The sequence below is a fragment of the Alligator sinensis genome, unplaced genomic scaffold (genome assembly GCF_000455745.1).
Source record: "Alligator sinensis unplaced genomic scaffold, ASM45574v1 scaffold611_2, whole genome shotgun sequence".
Taxonomy (NCBI): Eukaryota; Metazoa; Chordata; order Crocodylia; family Alligatoridae; genus Alligator; species Alligator sinensis.
This window is the reverse complement of record NW_005841869.1, coordinates 871,917-890,598: the sequence shown is the minus strand read 5'-3', so window position 1 is coordinate 890,598 and position 18,682 is coordinate 871,917. Positions and strand designations below refer to the sequence as shown.

General features: G+C 38.3%; 1 protein-coding gene across 4 annotated transcripts in view; it reads right to left on the bottom strand.

Moving 5' to 3' along the window:
* CAMSAP1 (calmodulin regulated spectrin associated protein 1) overlaps window positions 1-18,682 on the bottom strand; it is a 43,260-nt gene that overhangs the window by 10,100 nt on the left and 14,478 nt on the right. For 2 of the 4 annotated variants that reach the window (XM_025193854.1, XM_025193855.1), the window contains exons 3-13: window positions 17,618-17,880; window positions 17,240-17,401; window positions 16,662-16,742; window positions 15,634-15,666; window positions 11,899-12,040; window positions 10,142-10,281; window positions 9,949-10,045; window positions 7,622-7,799; window positions 4,500-4,591; window positions 2,978-3,062; window positions 138-2,574 (exon numbers count right to left, since the gene is read on the bottom strand). In XM_025193854.1, coding sequence (XP_025049639.1) covers window positions 138-2,574; window positions 2,978-3,062; window positions 4,500-4,591; window positions 7,622-7,799; window positions 9,949-10,045; window positions 10,142-10,281; window positions 11,899-12,040; window positions 15,634-15,666; window positions 16,662-16,742; window positions 17,240-17,401; window positions 17,618-17,880 — 3,710 coding nt within the window. The remainder of the gene's footprint in view (window positions 1-137; window positions 2,575-2,977; window positions 3,063-4,499; window positions 4,592-7,621; window positions 7,800-9,948; window positions 10,046-10,141; window positions 10,282-11,898; window positions 12,041-15,633; window positions 15,667-16,661; window positions 16,743-17,239; window positions 17,402-17,617; window positions 17,881-18,682) is intronic. The other 2 variants (XM_025193856.1, XM_025193857.1) reach the window with 2 other exon arrangements.

Here is an 18,682-nt window from a genome sequence, read left to right as displayed (position 1 = left end):
GAACTTTCTTTCACAAGGAAGTCTTTCAGATGCAGCTTTTACCACAAAACTGCACCCATGCAAAAGCAAGTTAGTCCAAACCAGCTTGGGAAATGAAGTGAAAGATGAATAGATGCAAAGAAAACTGCAATGTTTACCTTGAAGAAAAACCCCACTCCAGACTTCTGATCGCTTTCGCTGATGATGTCTGTAGAGCTGCCTTGGCTTTCAAGGTCTCCGTCATCTGGGGCTTTTAAGTCAGACAAGTCTACTTCAATGAGATTTGCCTTGCTTCGCAGCGGTTCTTCCACTGGAACGTTTTCTTTTCCTGAGCCATCTGAAGAATTGAACCCGGCTTCGTTGAAATCACTGCTCACATCTTTGCTCATTTCAGAGATAATGTTTGCATCTTTGGAAGCGGAGAGACCAAATGCCCGTTGATTACTCTCATCACGGAGTCTATAGCTATCGAAGAAACACTTTTCTTGAGGGACACTTCCATGATCTGGACTATTTTCAAAACTAGTTTCTGTTGGTGTTCTAGATAGATTGTTAGATGGAAATGATCTTAAATGCGGTAGCGTTTCTATGCTTTGGGTTGGAGTCTTAATACGTGTTGCGTTTTGCTGTCTCTCTTTAGCAACTTTCAAGTCAGCTGGTCTTCCTGAGCGAGGACTTCGTCCTTGACCAAAGCGAGGCGGCTTACGAAGACTGCTCATTCCAGTTGGAGAAAGAGGCTCAACAAAATGAATGGATGGTTTTACCTTTTGGTCCTGTGAGTTACTTCTGGTACTGGGTGATGGTACTGCTGGAGTTTTCATAAGAAGTTCCTGTTGCTGAGAAATCTTTAATATAGCCTGCTGAAGCGTACTGATTGTTTCATTTAGCTTTTCGATTGAAAGATCACATTCATTAACGTCCACTTCAGCAACATTATCTTCTAAAAGAGCAGCAGAAATAATCTTGCTTTTTTCTATCTCATGTATAGCAGCAGATTCTTTCGGTTTGTGTTGCTCAGCAAAAGCCAAGTTTTCTTGCATTTTCACTATTGTCACTTCTTGTGAATCAATAAGCATTTCTTCTCTCTCCTCCTCTTTTGCAAGAAACTCCTCAGACTTAGAACTTAAGGAAACATCATCTAGATCTTCCCCACCGTGCCGAGAATATTCTTTTGGAAAGTGGTCTGGTTTAAGTGGCTGTGGGACATCAACAGGTTTCCCTTTTTTAACAACGTGCAAGAAAGCTGCCTTGCCCAGTTTCAGTCGCTGCCTAGCTGACAGAGCTTCCATTTTTTTCTTTTGAGCTTCTATTGCCCTTCGCTTCTCCTCCAACTGCATATGGAGCTGTACCAATTCAGAAGCCAAGACATTGACATTGTCTTTATGTTGTCTGTTGGGACTTTGCTCTCGCTTCTGTTTCCATGTAGTCAACGGTGCTGGGCAGCTCTCTGATCCATCTGGCGTGGTCTTCTGGGAACTACTTGTACTAGATTTTGTTTCATAACTATTAAGTCTCTGGAGCTTCCGTTCTGCAAAGTTAGTCATTCTGACACTCCCACTAGTCAAAGACACACTGCTAATTTGAGAAATAGTACTCAGGCATGGACTTGAACGCCCACTAGCATCATCCTTATCTTCATGTTCCTTTACCTTCATATCCTCCTGTAACTTTGCAGATTCCTCTTCCCCTATATATTTTGCAACTACTGGATGGTCATCTACCATTACCATGTCCTGCTCAGCATCCTCTATATCTAGGAGATCTGAATCAGAATCATGCCTCACCATAGTCCATGTAGTATCTGGAACGTGTGCGTTAATACCTTTCAAATAGTTGACATTTGCTTTGCTTGCAATGTCTTCATCAGATTTAGCAGCATGAAGAAAGAAGCCTCCAAAGGATTGCTCCTGAGCTGAAGGATCCAAGCTGCTAGTAGCTAAAGGCCTAGAGATTTCTAATACTGCATCTGAGAGCGTCATCGAGTCTGCAGTACCAGGATCTGCAACTGTAGTGAAATCTGAACTAGATATTGGAGTAAAAGTCCTATTGAGATCATGGTCCCCATGACTGCTGCTTGCTTTCTTGCGAGACAAAGGCAAGTGTCCCTCGTTTAGTCTCTTTGTTATGAAACTCCTTTGTTTCCCTTCTCCACACTCATCCACTTTGTTGATTATTTGTTTTTCCTTTGCTGGTTTTAGGACTGCAGGCAATAAAGGCTCCAAGTAAAAACTATCTGTTTTGCTTTCCGAGGCCTCGCTTTGCGTTTTTGGAGACCACGTGGTTGCAGCTAGGGTGGGTGCCCTGGAGGATGTACTCGGAAGTTCAGGGACACCATGGCTTGGTGTTTTATCCGATCTGATTATTGCAACAAGTTCTTCATCCTCGTCTTCTATTTCAACGTTGTTCAGCAAACTCTTTCCATTTGTTTTAACTGATGCAGCGTGAGGCTGGTGTTTTGGAGTTAGATTGATGATATTTGAAGCTAGACTGTCTTTGCTGATTGATCTAGCCAGGCTGATGCTATCGCCAGAACCAGGGTCCACCTCACTACTTGTAGAATGATGAAGAGCAAATGGCGTTGGCTGAGACAGAGGCCTAGAAAAGACAGAGCTATTAAAAACAGTCTATGGTGCTAAAGCATAAGATAAGCTGGAATCTATTTAGCTATAGTGACTACAATATATAGCCAAAATCCACGCTCTATTTTGAGAGGAGTGGCCTGTATCAAGAATTCCTAGCAACAACGGATGGCAGCTTGAGATGCTTTTGTTTCAGGGTGAGTGGTTGGCAGTTTCTGAAAGTTACTATACCCCTTTAAGACATCTCTACTCTCCACCCAAAAATCACTGACTGCTTCTAAAAAAGTTGTGCTACCCTGAGGCCTGTCTCTAAATAACTCATACGTGTTACTGCAACAAACTTGCCATATAATTTAAGCCCATTCTAGGCAAAAGAAGCTCTTGTATATATATAAAAAAAAAGTTAAAATAGCAGTTACCTAGGTTTTTTCTCTGGCCACGCAAGAACTGAACCTCGTGGCTGCCCATCAACTCGAGTCAAAGAATTAGAACGATGACGATGGCCTGGAATATTAGAAAAATACTTGGGAAATTTAGAAATGGCCCTTACACTTGCAGTTTTACTCAGTTTAATAACAAACTCAAACTAGTTCACCAACAGATGGCAGCAGAAAACAGGTAAACAGTATATATAACAAAGCAGGAAAAATGAAATAAAGATCAATGCAACTGAAAAACACTGAAAAAAAACAGGCACGGAAAGTTAAAATTAGCAAACTCATCTAGTTGTTTTACCTGAAATATAGTTTGTGTTAGTAAAAACTGTAAGTCCTTCATCGTTTGTTGTTAATAAGTGCTAAACCCAATTTTTCATCTGGGTAGAAAGCTAATTTTTTAGTACCGCTGTAACCATTGTTTAAGACTCACTGGAATCCTGAATAAATTTGTTTTTGCTGATAGATACCTTATTTCTTAATCCATTCCCCAACATTTTGTCTACCTAGGAGCAATAGCTTGTTTCTGTCCCAAAGAATTAGGAAGTCGGGCCTATCTTAATTTCTTGCCCTGTGTACCTTAATCAAGGAGCAAGTTCATTTGTGCAACTAGAGATTGTGATAACACTTCGCAGGCGGAAACAAAACAAAAAAACCCTCTTTCCTGAAGGATCTTAGCAATCCCTACAATAATGTTAGTATTTGATTCTGAAGCAGTCCAAAAGAAACGGAAAGTCTGCATTTAGACTAGTTGTCACTGAATTTATGAACTACTTAAATAACAAATCCAACTTCTCTCCTAATTTACTCATAAGTAGTTATTGAGGAAATTAAAAATAAATCCAGCGTCATAATGGAATTTAGATTTGTAACAATGCATATATTGACATGCTTGTAAATATGTCATATTATTTCCTGAAGATAAATACTGGTTCTACCGCTTCGTGGTTAGCAGCTCACAGAATGACATAGCTCCATAACTAAACCTCAAGAGATCAATGCATGCAGTTTTACTGAACAGCAGAGCGAGTTGCCAAAAATGATACAGCCCATCTCTGGAGATCTGGGAATGGAAGGGCTTGACTCCTATGCCCTTTAGACCTCCTAAGTAAGTATGCAGTCTAGGTCCTGCCAGAATGTAGCAGTGCTGGCAATCAGAGCACTTCTCAATATGTCTATATCTTACAATTCACCATATTTTTAAGATATATATTTAACCTCATCTGTTAATTCAGTTTTTGAGTATTTTAGGATTAGTTAAATTGAAGCCTTTTAAAAATATAAAAGCAGCAAAAAGGCCTCCATTTAAACTGCGCACATTTAAAGATCGTGCCACCATGCACAAAGGGTTCAAGCAGCTTTTTAAATACAAAAATGCTCATGAAAGATTTAATTTTGATTCTCTACTACAGGAAAAAACAAACCTTTAGACAGCGTCATTTATTATAGGGAAAGGTGATCCAATGCAGAGTGGACCATCTGCTGACAAATTCAAGCGAAGACATACCTGAGCTATCTTCTTCCTGCAATGATTTTTGTTGCTTCTGTCTCAAGGGCAGCAATGGATGGGAGGGGCTAAAGGCAGGGGTCCCTTTGCCACTAAGTTTTGAAAAAGTGAAAATAACAAAACAGTAATCACTACCAGGAGATTTCTTTCTAAAATGGTAGAAAAAAGAAACACAGGAGGAAAGACACACAACGCGATAGCTTGGCCTTCTACAATCACAAAATGCCACTAAATATAAACCAGTAAAGGTGAAACTAAACCAATCATGGAAAATTAAGAACAAGATTTCAAGCAGCATTAAAACTTTCCATAAACCATCCACAATGTTTTCGTTTACCGTGATCTTAAAATATACCTCATTTTAAAACACACTGTAGACAAATACCTATGTAACTACTACAAAAAGAGAAAAGAAAGACTGAGTTAAACATATTACTTGACAGACCTCAGAACAATTTTAACCTTAACAGTACTTTACTTTTCAAACACAAGAGCTTAATTTAATCTTACATAGAAGAGAGGAAGAGATAGTCATAGAGTTGTAACCAAATCAGCTAGATATCATCACACTGAGCAGGCTATTAAACTGAAGAAACCATCCACAGTGTGATCTGTGTTGGGACAAATAAACTTTAAATGTCCTTTAGGCAGAAAGAGGTAGTTAGCCATGCCAGTCAGGCAGAAGGTAGGATGGATTTGCATCTTACAGACTAACTGAAGCAGAGATGCATAGTATAAGCTTTGGTAAGCGGTGGGATTACTTCACCAGAAACAGCCATGCTTATGCTAAGCATCTCTGATTTAGTTAGCATATAAGGTGCAAATCCATCCTGCCTTCTTTATATAGGCAACAATCAGTCATCAAGCAAGGAGGTACAAGGCAAAAGTGATCTGCCGAGCTGTAGTAGTGGCTACCCTATGGCAGGGGTGCCACAAGTAGCATGAGCAGCCTCTGTGTGTGGCACTGGGAAGGGGGTGGTTCAACACAGCGGCAGATAGGACTGCAAGCAAAAAGCAAAGCAAAAAAACCAAAACCAGCCCGGGGTCACAGGGAAGAGAGCAGAAAGCAGAGCAGCAGATAAGGCAGGGGAAGGGGATCCAAGTGACACTTGGGAAGGGTGCGGGGCTAATTTGTGGCATGCCTGTCAAAAAGGTTGGCCCAAAGTACTATATATAGCAAATGTTGTTTGTTGCATCAAAAGACCAAAATAATAGTTTTTTTAAAACAAACCTATAGTCCACAACTGCTGTTCCTTAATTACTTGATGGAGAGAATTCTCCTAGACCAACAATTAGAATATTTCTTGTAATTTAGTGGATTCAAGCTGAATTAATGACTCTGGGGAAACACTAACTTGTCACTGTCTACAATGATGAGTAATCTTCTGCCTAATTTGCAGGAGTAGAGAAAAAAGATTAACTGTTTGGCAATAAAAGTGGCAGTGGAAAATACTGCTTTTGGTATCAATGCTCTAACTGAAGAAGGATACAGCAGAAATAAAGGGAATTCAGAGACCAGTAAAGAAAATGAGGAGTTAAGGGAAAGAAATGCCCATATGATGCAAGACTGACAAGAAAACTGTTTTTAGAGAAAGCAGGGAGGTATCATAAAGTTGTATAACATAACAGGGAGGCCAAAAAGGGGGTCTTTTTAACCACCTTGCATAATTCACAAGCAAGGGAATACTGAAAAGGTTGAAAGGCTACAACAATAAAACTGAAAAAGGAACTCTTACACAATTACCCTATGGCAAAAGCATAATGAAATTCAAAAAAGGACTGGACATTTATCTGACTGCTCAGATCATTACACAGGTTATGGTTAGAAAGGTTAAAAGCCAGGATATAAAACAAACGCACTTCAGGGCACCAGCCAATTTCTGAAGCAATTAAGAAACTTCCCCTGCAAAGTAGGTTATTATTAAACAGCTCACACCAGGGTCTTCGTACCTCTCGCAGAAGCAGGTCATACTGGCCAGTGCGTGCGAGACAGGATAACGTGCTGGAGGAGTTAACTGGCCTGCTCTAGTATGGCTATCCACATGTTCTTACTTGTGTCCTAATCAATTATCAGGCAGAAAAAGCATTATCCTGGATTTTGTTTGGGCTAATAAGCTCCTGTTACAGAGCTGATACATTGGTATTGCCCATTCCCCCTCTCACTGAGTATTTCTATTAACTAATACAAGGGCTGTCAACCAAAAGCAGTAGATCCCATGTTCTCATAGAGGACCCAAATTAGTAGCACTCTGTTCCATGAACAACTATGTATACTGCAACTGTTGATGACAAAGGCTTCTTGATCCCAGAGTTTCCAGTACAGTAAAAGCTGTGTTATCCGGCACCCACGGGGAATGGAGGGTGCTGGATAACAAAATACGCCGGATACCTGAGCGGCCTGAACAGGCATCTTTGCCTGTTTGGGCCGTCGCCTGTCCCGCCGCATCTGGGGTTAGCAGAACACACTTCCAAATTTTATCAGCAATGGGAAGTAAGAGCTCAAGCCTAGAAGGTAGGCTCACTGTCCAAAATTCTCTCACTTCTGCTGTCTATGCAGTGGACTGACTTGACTTTGGGGATTTTTTTTTTGGTTTTTTGTGCTGTCCTTTATATGATATGGTAAATCTTCCATTGCAGAATGGTTTTCAGTACTCTAATTTCTCAACTGAATAAAATGAATCTAACTTCTGCTATAGGCAGAGACGACTGTAGCAGGGTGCGGGGCCCGGCGCGGATCAGCCTGTGTGGGGCCCAGACGTGGTAGCGGTGGCGGCAGCAGCAGGGGGGGAGGAAGAAGGTGGCGAGCAGCCGGACACAAAGCCAGCCTGGCTCTGCAGAGCCCCCCAAAGCATGAGGCCCGGGGCAGTCACCCTGATTCACACCGCCAGAGACGTACCTGGCTATAGGACAGTGCTAACAACATTAGATTATTCATTCATGGCAAAGATATGATACACACCACTTTCCTCAAATTTGAGAATTGGGCACATTTTAGAAACTGGGTGAAAGAAGCTTCATCTCGCATTTATTGTAACAAAACCAGATAATTTGGGAACAGCAGACATTCCTAGATTACGCAAGTGGAAATCCAAGCAAGATAATGGATATAGAGACAGACTTACAGATATTCGGCTTCTTCAGGGTGCAGGTAATACCTGTTGCAAGCTTCTGGGGGTAGCTGAATTGAAGGCTGCAGGTCTGCTGAATTGGTATTAGCTGGACTAGCCATGAAACTTCGTTTGGTTGCGTTGGAAATAGGAACAGGAGGACGACTGCTCTTCTGTTGCAATACCGTTTTAGCTGCACACATATTTATATAACGTTACCAAAAAGGATTCCTATAAAAGTACACCAGACTAGCACAAGATCTTTTTAGCCTGAAGGCAGGTGCTCAGAGTTAAAACTTCTACTTCAAATTTCACATTAGGTTTTGTAACTTTTACAGAAAAGAGTTACTCAAAATACAGGATAACCTTAACTTTTAAACTAAGATGCAAAAATCCTGAGGACATGATAGGGAATTGTGAGGGGCAGGGTCGGGGGAGGGAAATCAGACAAGCTAGGCCAAACTAAAATAGTGGCATTTTAATTAACGCTAACAATTTATGGATGAAATAATCTAAGTGCACCTGAAATGCATGCTATAGTTGAATCCAAGTCTTCTGAAGCAGAAATACTCAAGTTACCCAATGTATTTTTCACACCATTCTGAGTCTCAAAAGTAAAGCAGCCATTCTAAATTTTAAACCGATATAAGATGTCTGAGAAAAGTGGTATCAATTTCAACAGATTCAGCCAAAAGAGGATTAGTGCTTCTACTTCTATTCATTTATCTAAAAAAGTCACTATTTTCACTTATTTCTGTATACATTTTTCATCACGTCTTCAGTACAAGTTACCCAGCTTAATTTGGGAGCAGTCGGAAACACTCAACACAAGCTGTACAGTGCGATTTGATTAGCAGCTGATGCACTGTGCTTAAAAACAGCAGGTGTACTCAAGCTCAAGCTGCAGCCCAAACCTTATGACAGACCAGCTACCGTGAGTTAGAGCATCATTTTGCTCAAACTAGAGATTTGTGAGTATGGGTGGGAATAATAGGAAAGGGTGTAACTCAAAGCTGAAGTCACACACCTAGGGGCCATCAGGAATTTATGCTACACGCTGGAACCTCATTCATTAGAAATAAGACTGAGCTGGAAGAAGACCAGGGTGTATTAGCTGATTACAGGACGGCTGAGCAAGAGTGATGAGCATGATACAGTGATGAAAAAGGCAAATTTTTAGATGCATCACTCAAGTTATTTCCAGCAAAGATAGAAGTATTTTAATGTCACTGTACAGGGAACTCACGAGACCTCGTCTGGAACATGGCATACAAGACTGGTCACCCATGCTCTACTTGGAATTAATTTGTCATGAATAGATGCAGAGCAGGGCTAACAGATGATCAAGAGAATGGACAGCTTATCTTACAGGAGGATTTGGCTTGATTAGCTTAGCAAAACAAAGGCTGAGAGGGGGTACAACTGCTCTTTATATGAGGGAAATGCAAGAGGAGGGATGAAAAACTAGTTAAGGCAAAAGATAATGCTGGCACAAGATACATGGATATAAAACTGGCCACAACTAAATTTAGGCTGGAAATTAGAAGGTTTCTAAACATCAGAGCTGTGAGATTCTGGAAGAGCTTTCCAATAAAAACAGTGGAACGAAAAAAAATTCTAGGTTTAAGATAAGAGTTTTAGTAGTTTATAAAACAGAAGTTACAATGCAGATGTTTGCAGTAGCAGGAGATGGGACAAAATAACTGAGGAGGTCCTTTCCTACCTATCAATTCTTTTTTCTTTTACCAAGTTTGAAAATGAACCTCTAAAGCAGTCTGAACAACCAATTTAGCACCTCTTCCCATGGAAAGTGTCAGCAGTTTAAAAGGTATCTGTTTTTTTAAAGATTCTGAAGCTGTTAGAAGGCAAATTATACAAATACATATATTTCAAACCACAGCTTGATCAAGGAGCATTTTTTTCCTTCATATATATCAAAAGGAAAAACAATCGCTGGAAGGAAACCAAACAGAAGAGGAAAAGTTCTGCGAAATAAGCCATTTCATTACAGTTTCTATACAGTAAAAGCTTTGTTATCTGGCATGCGTGGGGTAAAGGGGGTGCTGGTTATCAATACATTACGGTTACTTGAGTGTTATACGGAAGACAGTGCCATACTTGTAGTGCAAATACTTGATGTGCATGTGCAAGCCGGATAGACTCGGCAAAGATTCCGGTTGCTAAAGTGAGGATTTGTATTGGGGGATATTGGAAATCCCGGTTAATAAAGTATTCCCGTTAATAAAGTGCTGGTTAACACTGCTTTTACTGTATTAGTAAATGTCTCCCACACCCCTCCCCAGCTCAAACACTAATATCAACCTAAAGTTAAAGAATCTCACCGTCTTTTATTTCTTGGATGTCCCTGGGCTGTACGAAGTCTGGCTTGACATTCTCAAACCACCAGAATAGTTCCGCAATGAAAACCATGACATTGGGCTAAGAAAACAAAAACCAAAAAAACACATCACCGTTCACACTAATGGCTTCTCTGTATTTTGTATAAAAAAAGATTAATTCAACCGGATGTCTCACCTTTAGAACTAAAGGAGCATACAGCATGTCCTCTAATGTGAGGTAAAAACATTTATTTAGATATTCGTTTGAGAATTCTTTCAGAAGCTGAATATTATAGAGGCTGTCTGCAATTGAGGTTACCTCCTTCAAACAGATATCTGGAGGGAGACAAAAAATGAATGAATTAAATAAAGGATCACAATGTATTTCACAACTACTGTAAATGAGAAGTATGGAAGAAATGAAATCCCAGACTAATAGTAGGGTTATAAGAGACCCTGGGTCAGAAGACCACTTGCATTTTTTTGACAGAACACCTTTGGGTCAACATAGATATTTATCTATCTGCAGCTGAACAGACCTTGAAACTATCCCTGTATCAGCATTATGGCTGTTCGAACCCTGTTAAAAAGAAAGGAGAAACAACAAGGATTTCCAGCACTAAAACCTGAAGAATCCTAAGAAAGACACATAAATTGATCCTAAATTGAAGCTAGTCATCAAAAAGAAACAACTCGGTGTGAAGGTAAAGTAAAAGGAAGGCTAAAAATCATAGACAAAATACCAATGATTTTGTATTCAGTTTGACCTCTGATCTAAACAGGATCTTGGAAATGACAGACAAAATCTAAAATAATGGAAGCAAAATACACATAAACATAACAAAACACTTCCAGAGCAACAGCCTTAATTAGAAGAGAAAAAAGAAAAGGTTATTTCCATTATAAAATGCCACAACCCCTCTGAGCTTTTTTAAAAAAGCAACATTTAAAGATTATAGCTTTGAATGCCAGATGATTGCATCACCATCCAGTCTATCACACTTTACAAACGGCTAAACTTGAATAACTGCATTAATATGTTTGTATACTATCAAAATTACACAAAAACACCTGTCCTTTTTACATCATTATTTTTCTTCCAAAAACGAATTTAGGATTCAATAACATTTGATACGGTACATTGGCAGGCTCTCGCATTTTATGACATGTTTGTAAATGCTTGATACTTTCATGACATAATCTATTTAAAATATACCTCTTTTTTCTTAAAATACATTTATTAAAACAGGGATCAAACTGACACTACATCTTGAAGAATAGTTCAAATGACAAGAAATTATTAAACATATTATGAAAATAAAGCACAGTTCTCTGCTACCTTGCATTTTATGTCGTAATGTACGTCTATGGAAAGCAAAAATGTTGAAGATATCAACTGACAGCTGTTGTACACCTACATCTTTTCCTAAGATGGAATATGACCCGAATTTATTTTATTGTTATTATGCGCTAAAAAAGGGAAAAAAATTATTCCTGGATTTATGAAACAAAATAAAGATGAATTGCTGAGATTATAAAATATAGGATAAATTTAGTTACTCATCAAAATGCATTTGCGAAGTGAAGTCATGTACCAAAAGGAGGCTCTTTTTTGGAATACAAGTTACGGATTATATTAACAAGTTATTTCTTGAAGCTAATTTGAAACAACATGGATTATTTACTAGATTATGCTATACAGCACTTAACATAAATACCATAACAAGTTATGAACTATATATATCTATCTATCTATAGATAGATCTATCTATATCTATAAGACCATAGGTTTATTTATCTATACATCTATATCTATCTCTATATTGATATATATCTATAGAAATATCTATACAGCTATATCTATAGAGATAGATATACATCTATTATCTGACTATATGTTTCTAACTGAATTTTTTCAAAGTGAAATACTCTTTTAAAAGAATCTTCCCATACCATCTAGCTTCATTTGTTCTGGACAATAGTAGTGTATGACAGCTAGAAGAGCTGCACCATCGCTGCCATCCTTCATGAGATCTTCAAGCATAGGGAAGTACGGTAATTGCCTGTTTGAAGGATGATCTCGACGATAACGAACCTAAATAAAGACAAGCAGTTGCGTTATGCTAATAAGAACTGCTATGCTTTCATAAGTACTCAAATTCCCTATGGCGCATCTTTAAGCTGTTAATTTGGGTTAATTCTCTCTTCTCAACAAAAGTCAAATTTAAAGAGCACCACTCTTCCTTTTTAAAAATTTACCCCTAACTTTTGAAAGCAATTCATGCTGCCCAAACCAAACTGCACCTGTACAACAGCTTTTTGTTGTGAAAGTAAGGTCATAAGTCCTCCATTTAGAGACACAAATGCAAAATATCGAATCCAAAAGACGAACATTAAGCCCAAACCACTTCACATTTGAACAGCAGACAATAAGCTTCATTATGGTTAGGGTATCAGCCTCCTATTTGTTACCTACTCTCAAACCAAATCTTTCTTAATATGTACACAAGCAGCTAAGTCAAACTTCGCTTGAAGTTGAGACAGGACACCCCATGCAGCAGCACCAATATAAACTATAATTTTGCATAGCAGAAAAACAAATTAAGAAATTTAGGCCACTGCTTTCAGTGACAATATTCCCAGGGACTTCATCATGCAAAAAGTTCAGGCAACACTGAGCATTCCTGAGAATCCTACCCTAAAGAATTTAGGAAGTAGCAGGTAATTTTGAAAAAAGTCCAACTAAAAAAGGGGAACAAACCATTAGGAATGGCTTGTTTTTCAAAGGAAATTAAGATTAATTTGAAATAATTTAAATAAGATACATACTAAATTAGCAGGATGCCTCAGCAGTTTAGGAATTTGTTTTTGAGGTTTTAACTACAGGATGGAGTGACAGCACAAATGAACACACACTATGGAGCCTAGCAGAATTAACTTTCAGAATGGGAAAATAAGCCTATAGTCATACATTTAGTGCATAAACATCAACCAGCGTTTGAGAAGCTATTTATCTAATCCTGTAATTTGCTCTAATACACAGCTTTATTCTACTGAAAATACATAGATAATGCATTTATTTTTAAAAACTACTTGTTTCTACGGATACGTTCTAGAGGATACTAACACAATTAGTAAGGCAGCTCAGAAAAGTTGTCTGTCTCTACATACACACACACAAGCATATAATTTAAGAATGGCACAGGCTGAGAAAAATTCTGTCCAACTCAACAAAAGTCATTCAGTAACAAAGCAGAATATAAGAAATCAACTATCATATAGTTGATTTCAAATTATGCTTTCCAAATTTGCATATTTTATTTTAAACTAAAAAATAAGTGGCTCCGTAAGAAAAAATATGTCTGTTTATGAAGAGGCAAACATTTGCTACAATGTAGCAAATCTGCTGTTTGAAATTGCCATCTTAAATTGTTGGGTGTCTATTTTCATTAGGTGCAGACTGAGCTTCTCCCCCAGCCTGGATCACTCCTTAAACATGTAATGTAATGTGATCATACTGTACCACACGAGCATATTCCACTGGTTCCAGCATGCAGTGTGATATGGCATGCATCAGATCAGGCTTTTACAGAAAGAAATAGTAAGATACACAACGATGATTATTCAAAGTCATGAACCAAATAAAATGTGTTATCATCCACTGTGCACTGAAAATGATTGCTGCAACAAAAGAATGAGCATCTATACTAAGGTGATCTGGTTAGTTTAAAAAAGTATTTACACATTTAGTAGAATTAAGCGGTTTAAAGATGAACTTCAAAGACTTCTCTTTAAACCTAAGATTATTAAAAAGGAAAAATATTTATACTCATTTTAAATGTAGTGCCAACCGAAGTTTAAATGAAATTTAAGCCAATCATTAGCCAATCCTGAGGATTACAGCTGTGGACTTCCTGCTTCCTTTACTGGAATGAAAAAAAAGTTGCATTCACCAAAAAGGTTTAATACCCATTCCATTTAAATCCCTATTTTTCAATTAATTTTTCTGCTAAACACCTGTCTTTTGTGTTTAAACTTCAGACTTTCAATCTACAGTGGAAAATGGCTTTATAAATTTAAGATGCATTCATAAATTTGGGTTATAGGGGCACCAATCTGTGCAGTCTACTAAAAAGGAAGGTACTTTCTAAATGCTGAACGATGGTGATTTTGTTCTCAGCAAGAATAAGTGCCTTTAACAAGATTGGAGAAATCTGGCTGACACCAAACGACTAAAGCAACAAAAGTGAGTGACACAGAGGGGGGAAAAAAAAAAAAAAAAATCAGAAGGCAGCACGGTCCAGGTTGGTAGTAAACCAACACAATCGGTGAAGGCCACGGCCTGGGACCTCGATTCTATTTCTTGCCTGTCACTAACTTTGGGCAACTCACTTCCACTCTCCTCCTGTTTCTCCCTCCGCTCAGAGGCTGTCTTACTAGTTTAAATTGTACGCTCTTTTGGGTGTGCGCTTGTACCATGCATAATATCAGTCGAATCTCAACTGGTGCCTTTAGGCAGTAACAAGGATACAAAGAAAGATGAGAAGTAAGTTTTTGACCACTGACAGGCTCCTTTAGAGCAGTCAGACAAGTCATATGCATGGGCCTCCCTGCAGTTCCTTCCTTTATATGAAATACTGAATCAGTTCAATTCAACCCATATAGTTGGGTCAAACAAAGAGATCTGAGTGACAAGCCTAGAGTTGGGGACTGCTAATTTAATCTTCTTCCCCCTTTCCAAATTTGGTTCACTTTCCAGTTTACAACCAAGCCCATGGTTCCACTCCTCCTCCCAGGTATAAAAAGAACAATATGGCAAATCCAGCAAGAGAAGAGGAAGTGATGACATGGCCAATTAAAATTTGGAAGTAGTACTGAACCTCAGAAAGTCCAAGTACAACTTGGTACCCCAGTCAGAGGCAAGTTTCTATAGCACATGCTCAATTTGATTAAAACCCCCACCTTTGTTCTCTCCTTTTTGGGGCACTGACATCTTAATTCTCTCCCCACTAAACTAGCTTTAAATGAACAAACTCACCATGCATGCAGTTCAGCTAGTCATAACTACATAGAACTCAAGTGTTAACATCCCATCTTGTACCCCAGCCCATTAGGTAATTGGGTCCCATCTTTCCTATGTTTAAAAATGAAATAAAAAGCAGTCATAAAAAGGGGCACGGGGGAGAGGGGGAAGGGAGGCCTCAAAAACTTCTGTTACCTAGCTAAGTATTTGATTACAGCAAAGCTGTAATCAGCTTTATAGGTAAGAGCCCGAGGAATTTATCAAATGGATTACTGCAAAAATTATCTAAAATACAGCTTGAAAGATGAACAGCCTATCAAATTTAAACTGACCAGCTTTTAATATCACCTTAGTGTTGTAATCAATTGCCTACAGAGGACAAAAACAGTACACGCAGTCTTTCCAAACACCATGAACTTCTGTAGTCCTGCCTCTTCCCATCCCTCCCTCTCACATTACAAGTTCTGAAGTGCTGTTGAGTGATTATGCTGTATGTACAGTATGTAAAGTTGTGTTATGGAGACTAAACTCGATGACCAAAAACCATAAAGCAGAAAGGCTTTCAGCGTTCTTCTCTAAGCAGCGTTTTAATGGAAGCAAACACCGAAGAAGTTCAAAAGCCATGATTTTGTGAATGACAACTGGTGTAAAAGTAGTTCACTTACAGGTACTAATTTCCAATACCATTTGGAAGGAGACTGCTCAGGAAAGCAAGGAAAGGAATGTAGGAATAGGAAAGGAACATCAGCAGAACAAGTTATAAGCAATAATACTTGAATGCACTAAAGCAATAAACACTTTCATACATCAGAGGAAGTTTAACCAAAGATTGGTTTTAAAAGGTTACAATAATATTTTAAAAAAATGTGAGCCATATAGTTAACCATCCTTAATACCACACATTTATAAACGTATAACCGCTCACAAGTCCTTATAATTCATGTAGGTCATTCTGTACCTAAGGACATAAAAACCCACATTTCTGTTTTATGAAACTTAAATATTTGTGACAATTACACAGGTTGTGCGTCTTTGCTGAATTGTGCCAATTTGAAAGATGGGCATTATGCATCTTTTTTAAAACACCTTTAAGCCACAGCTTGCTCCTACCAGCATCAAATTAATTTATATTTGAGGAAAGTCTATTTTATGTTCTCCAGTAATGAAAGTGTCCTATATTTTTGCAACATCAGTGCATTGTGACGTAAATTTGAGGAGGGTGAGGGGATAAGGGAGGGAAATGCATGCATAAATTACCATTTGAATGCTTAGAGCATGCTTATTAGAGTTGGATTAAACCCCTGGTATGTCCATTGTATAGTTAGCATATGCGCAAGAAATCTGCCTGAAAGACTTGAAAATACAAGATGTACATTTTGTTCTATTAAAACTGAACTCCCACTTATACAAAGCATTCAAAGTTTGAACAAGTTATTTCACTGTAAATCATAATTTAGTGGCAAGTCAAAAGGTACTACTGGGATTAAAAGTAAGAAAGGATAATGAAGATAACACAAAACAAACTATATACAAAGAATCTCACGGGAGTGAGTTTCACTGGCTAGAATACCTCCCCCCTGTTCATTTTATAAAGAGTAGCGCTGAATGCATGTATATCCAAAACAATAGCAGGGTTTCAGTTTTAATGGAGAATATCCAAAATACAGCAGCCAGGCAGTTAATCATCTTTTACCTTTTGGTGACCTGGGCTTTCCATTAATTGCTGTTTTAATTTGAACTCTCTCTCTGTTATCTCTCTCATTTTAAGGTTAACCTAAAATAGAAAAGATTAAAATATAGCTGCATTTCAATTTTCAGAAATTTTGCAACTGAATAAGCAATCTTTATTACCCACCATTCCAGATACAGAGAAGTCTCTGACAACGTCCTGGATTTTCTAAGAAAAATCCTGAATCTATTTTTCACTTATAAAAGGAGTAAATCATCAAAACTGACATACAATTTTGGACTCCAATTAAATTCTGAGTTCCCGTGACATCCCACTGAAATCACAGGAATGTCTGGACATGGTTTGACAAAAACAAAAGCTACTATTTTAAAGAAATATTCTCTGTAACTTCTATAATTACACAATTCCTTCCAAAATATGTACCAAAATTTATGTAAAACCTATTTGAAATAGCTATGTACATGTTGATTCCTTACCTAGAGGGAAAGGGAGAAGGAGAGAAAGCAATGTTCAAGCCTTTTTACTTGATCAACAATTACTTTTAGAAGTGACTATTTGTCCATTATAACTGTCAAAATTACCTTATTAATCCAGAACACCATTGCATCCTCCAGATCATAGGGTAGTTCCTTTGAGGCACTGAATGTAGAAAACCGTTTGACACTAGCAACCACCTTTTCGATGCTGATCATTTCTACAGTGTATGCCATCATCAGAGCATCAATCATTGCCATATGAGAACCCTAAAAAAGCAAACACAAAATAGTCGCAGTGTTTCACACACCTTAAACGATCATCATTTTAAATACTCTCTCTCTATTCACCATACGCTTCCATGAAAAACTGCCGAGACAAGTGACCTAGAAGTGAAAGCTCTTTACTTCATTATCTATCCCACCCCCCCCAAGCCAAAACTAGCACGGTTTTATAAAAATAGGGATGGATTTAATTAAGCTAACCATTTTGATTGGTGCAGAGCCAAGATCAGATTCAGACACAGGTGTATCATCACTCTCCATGACGTAAATCCCTTTCCGAGACAGAGCCTGAATCACTGACTGGTGTCCCTGCAGAGAAGCCACCTGATCCCCTTTCAGGATGAGGCTACAGACACGACAGTACAGCTCGCTGGACAACAACAGCTTGATGACAGGTGGCTTAATATGTTCTTGCTCATACTGGTCTATGTAAAATGGGTCCTTCAGCTCTTCTGGGATATTATCTGAAACAAAAAGAAAGGGTTTCAACGTAGTGGAGTCAGCTGTAAGCAAAAACAAAACCCTCATACTTCAAAGCAACACATGAAAGAGATAACATTATACATTAAAATTAACTGAATGGCATAGGTCAGGCAATGCAACCAAAAAATTAAAGCATTAAATACAAAGCGTTTTACATCCAAATGGTTTTCAGTGACACCCAACAGTGTACATTAGGTTCAGACGGCTATCCTCCCCTCCTTCTATACATCTAATACTTAATAAAAACTAGGAAGAGCACACACCAACTGCTGAAACTTCCTTAGCCTGACGAAGGGTTTCTGAACCCGAAAGCTTGCTTAATAACTTTTCTCCAACTATTTGGGTTGGTCTAATAAAAGATATCAGATTCACCCAAGGAACCTTGTCTGCTTAATAAAAACAATACATTTCTAGCTGTCTTTCAAAGGGAGGTCAACGCAGTGCTTCTGTGATTAAAGGAGCTCTCTGAAATAAAACATTACATATATAGTGATTAGTACTGAAATGTTTACCCTTAAAAAGCTAAATAAAAAGTGAGTGCAAACCATCTATTCCGAACATGTAGACTACGGGGGGCCGCATGCAGCAGGTGCACAGAACACACTGTTTCAATGTAAGATGATCAGTTAATTCAAGCAGCACCCACAAACAGATGCTTAGAATGAAATGTTTCCACTTTAAATTGTGTTAGAGCATGCTCCACTGTTTAGACCGTTTGGCTGCACATTCACACATGAAAAAAAGAGAATCAAAACATTTATGCTTGGATGCAAGTGTTACGAA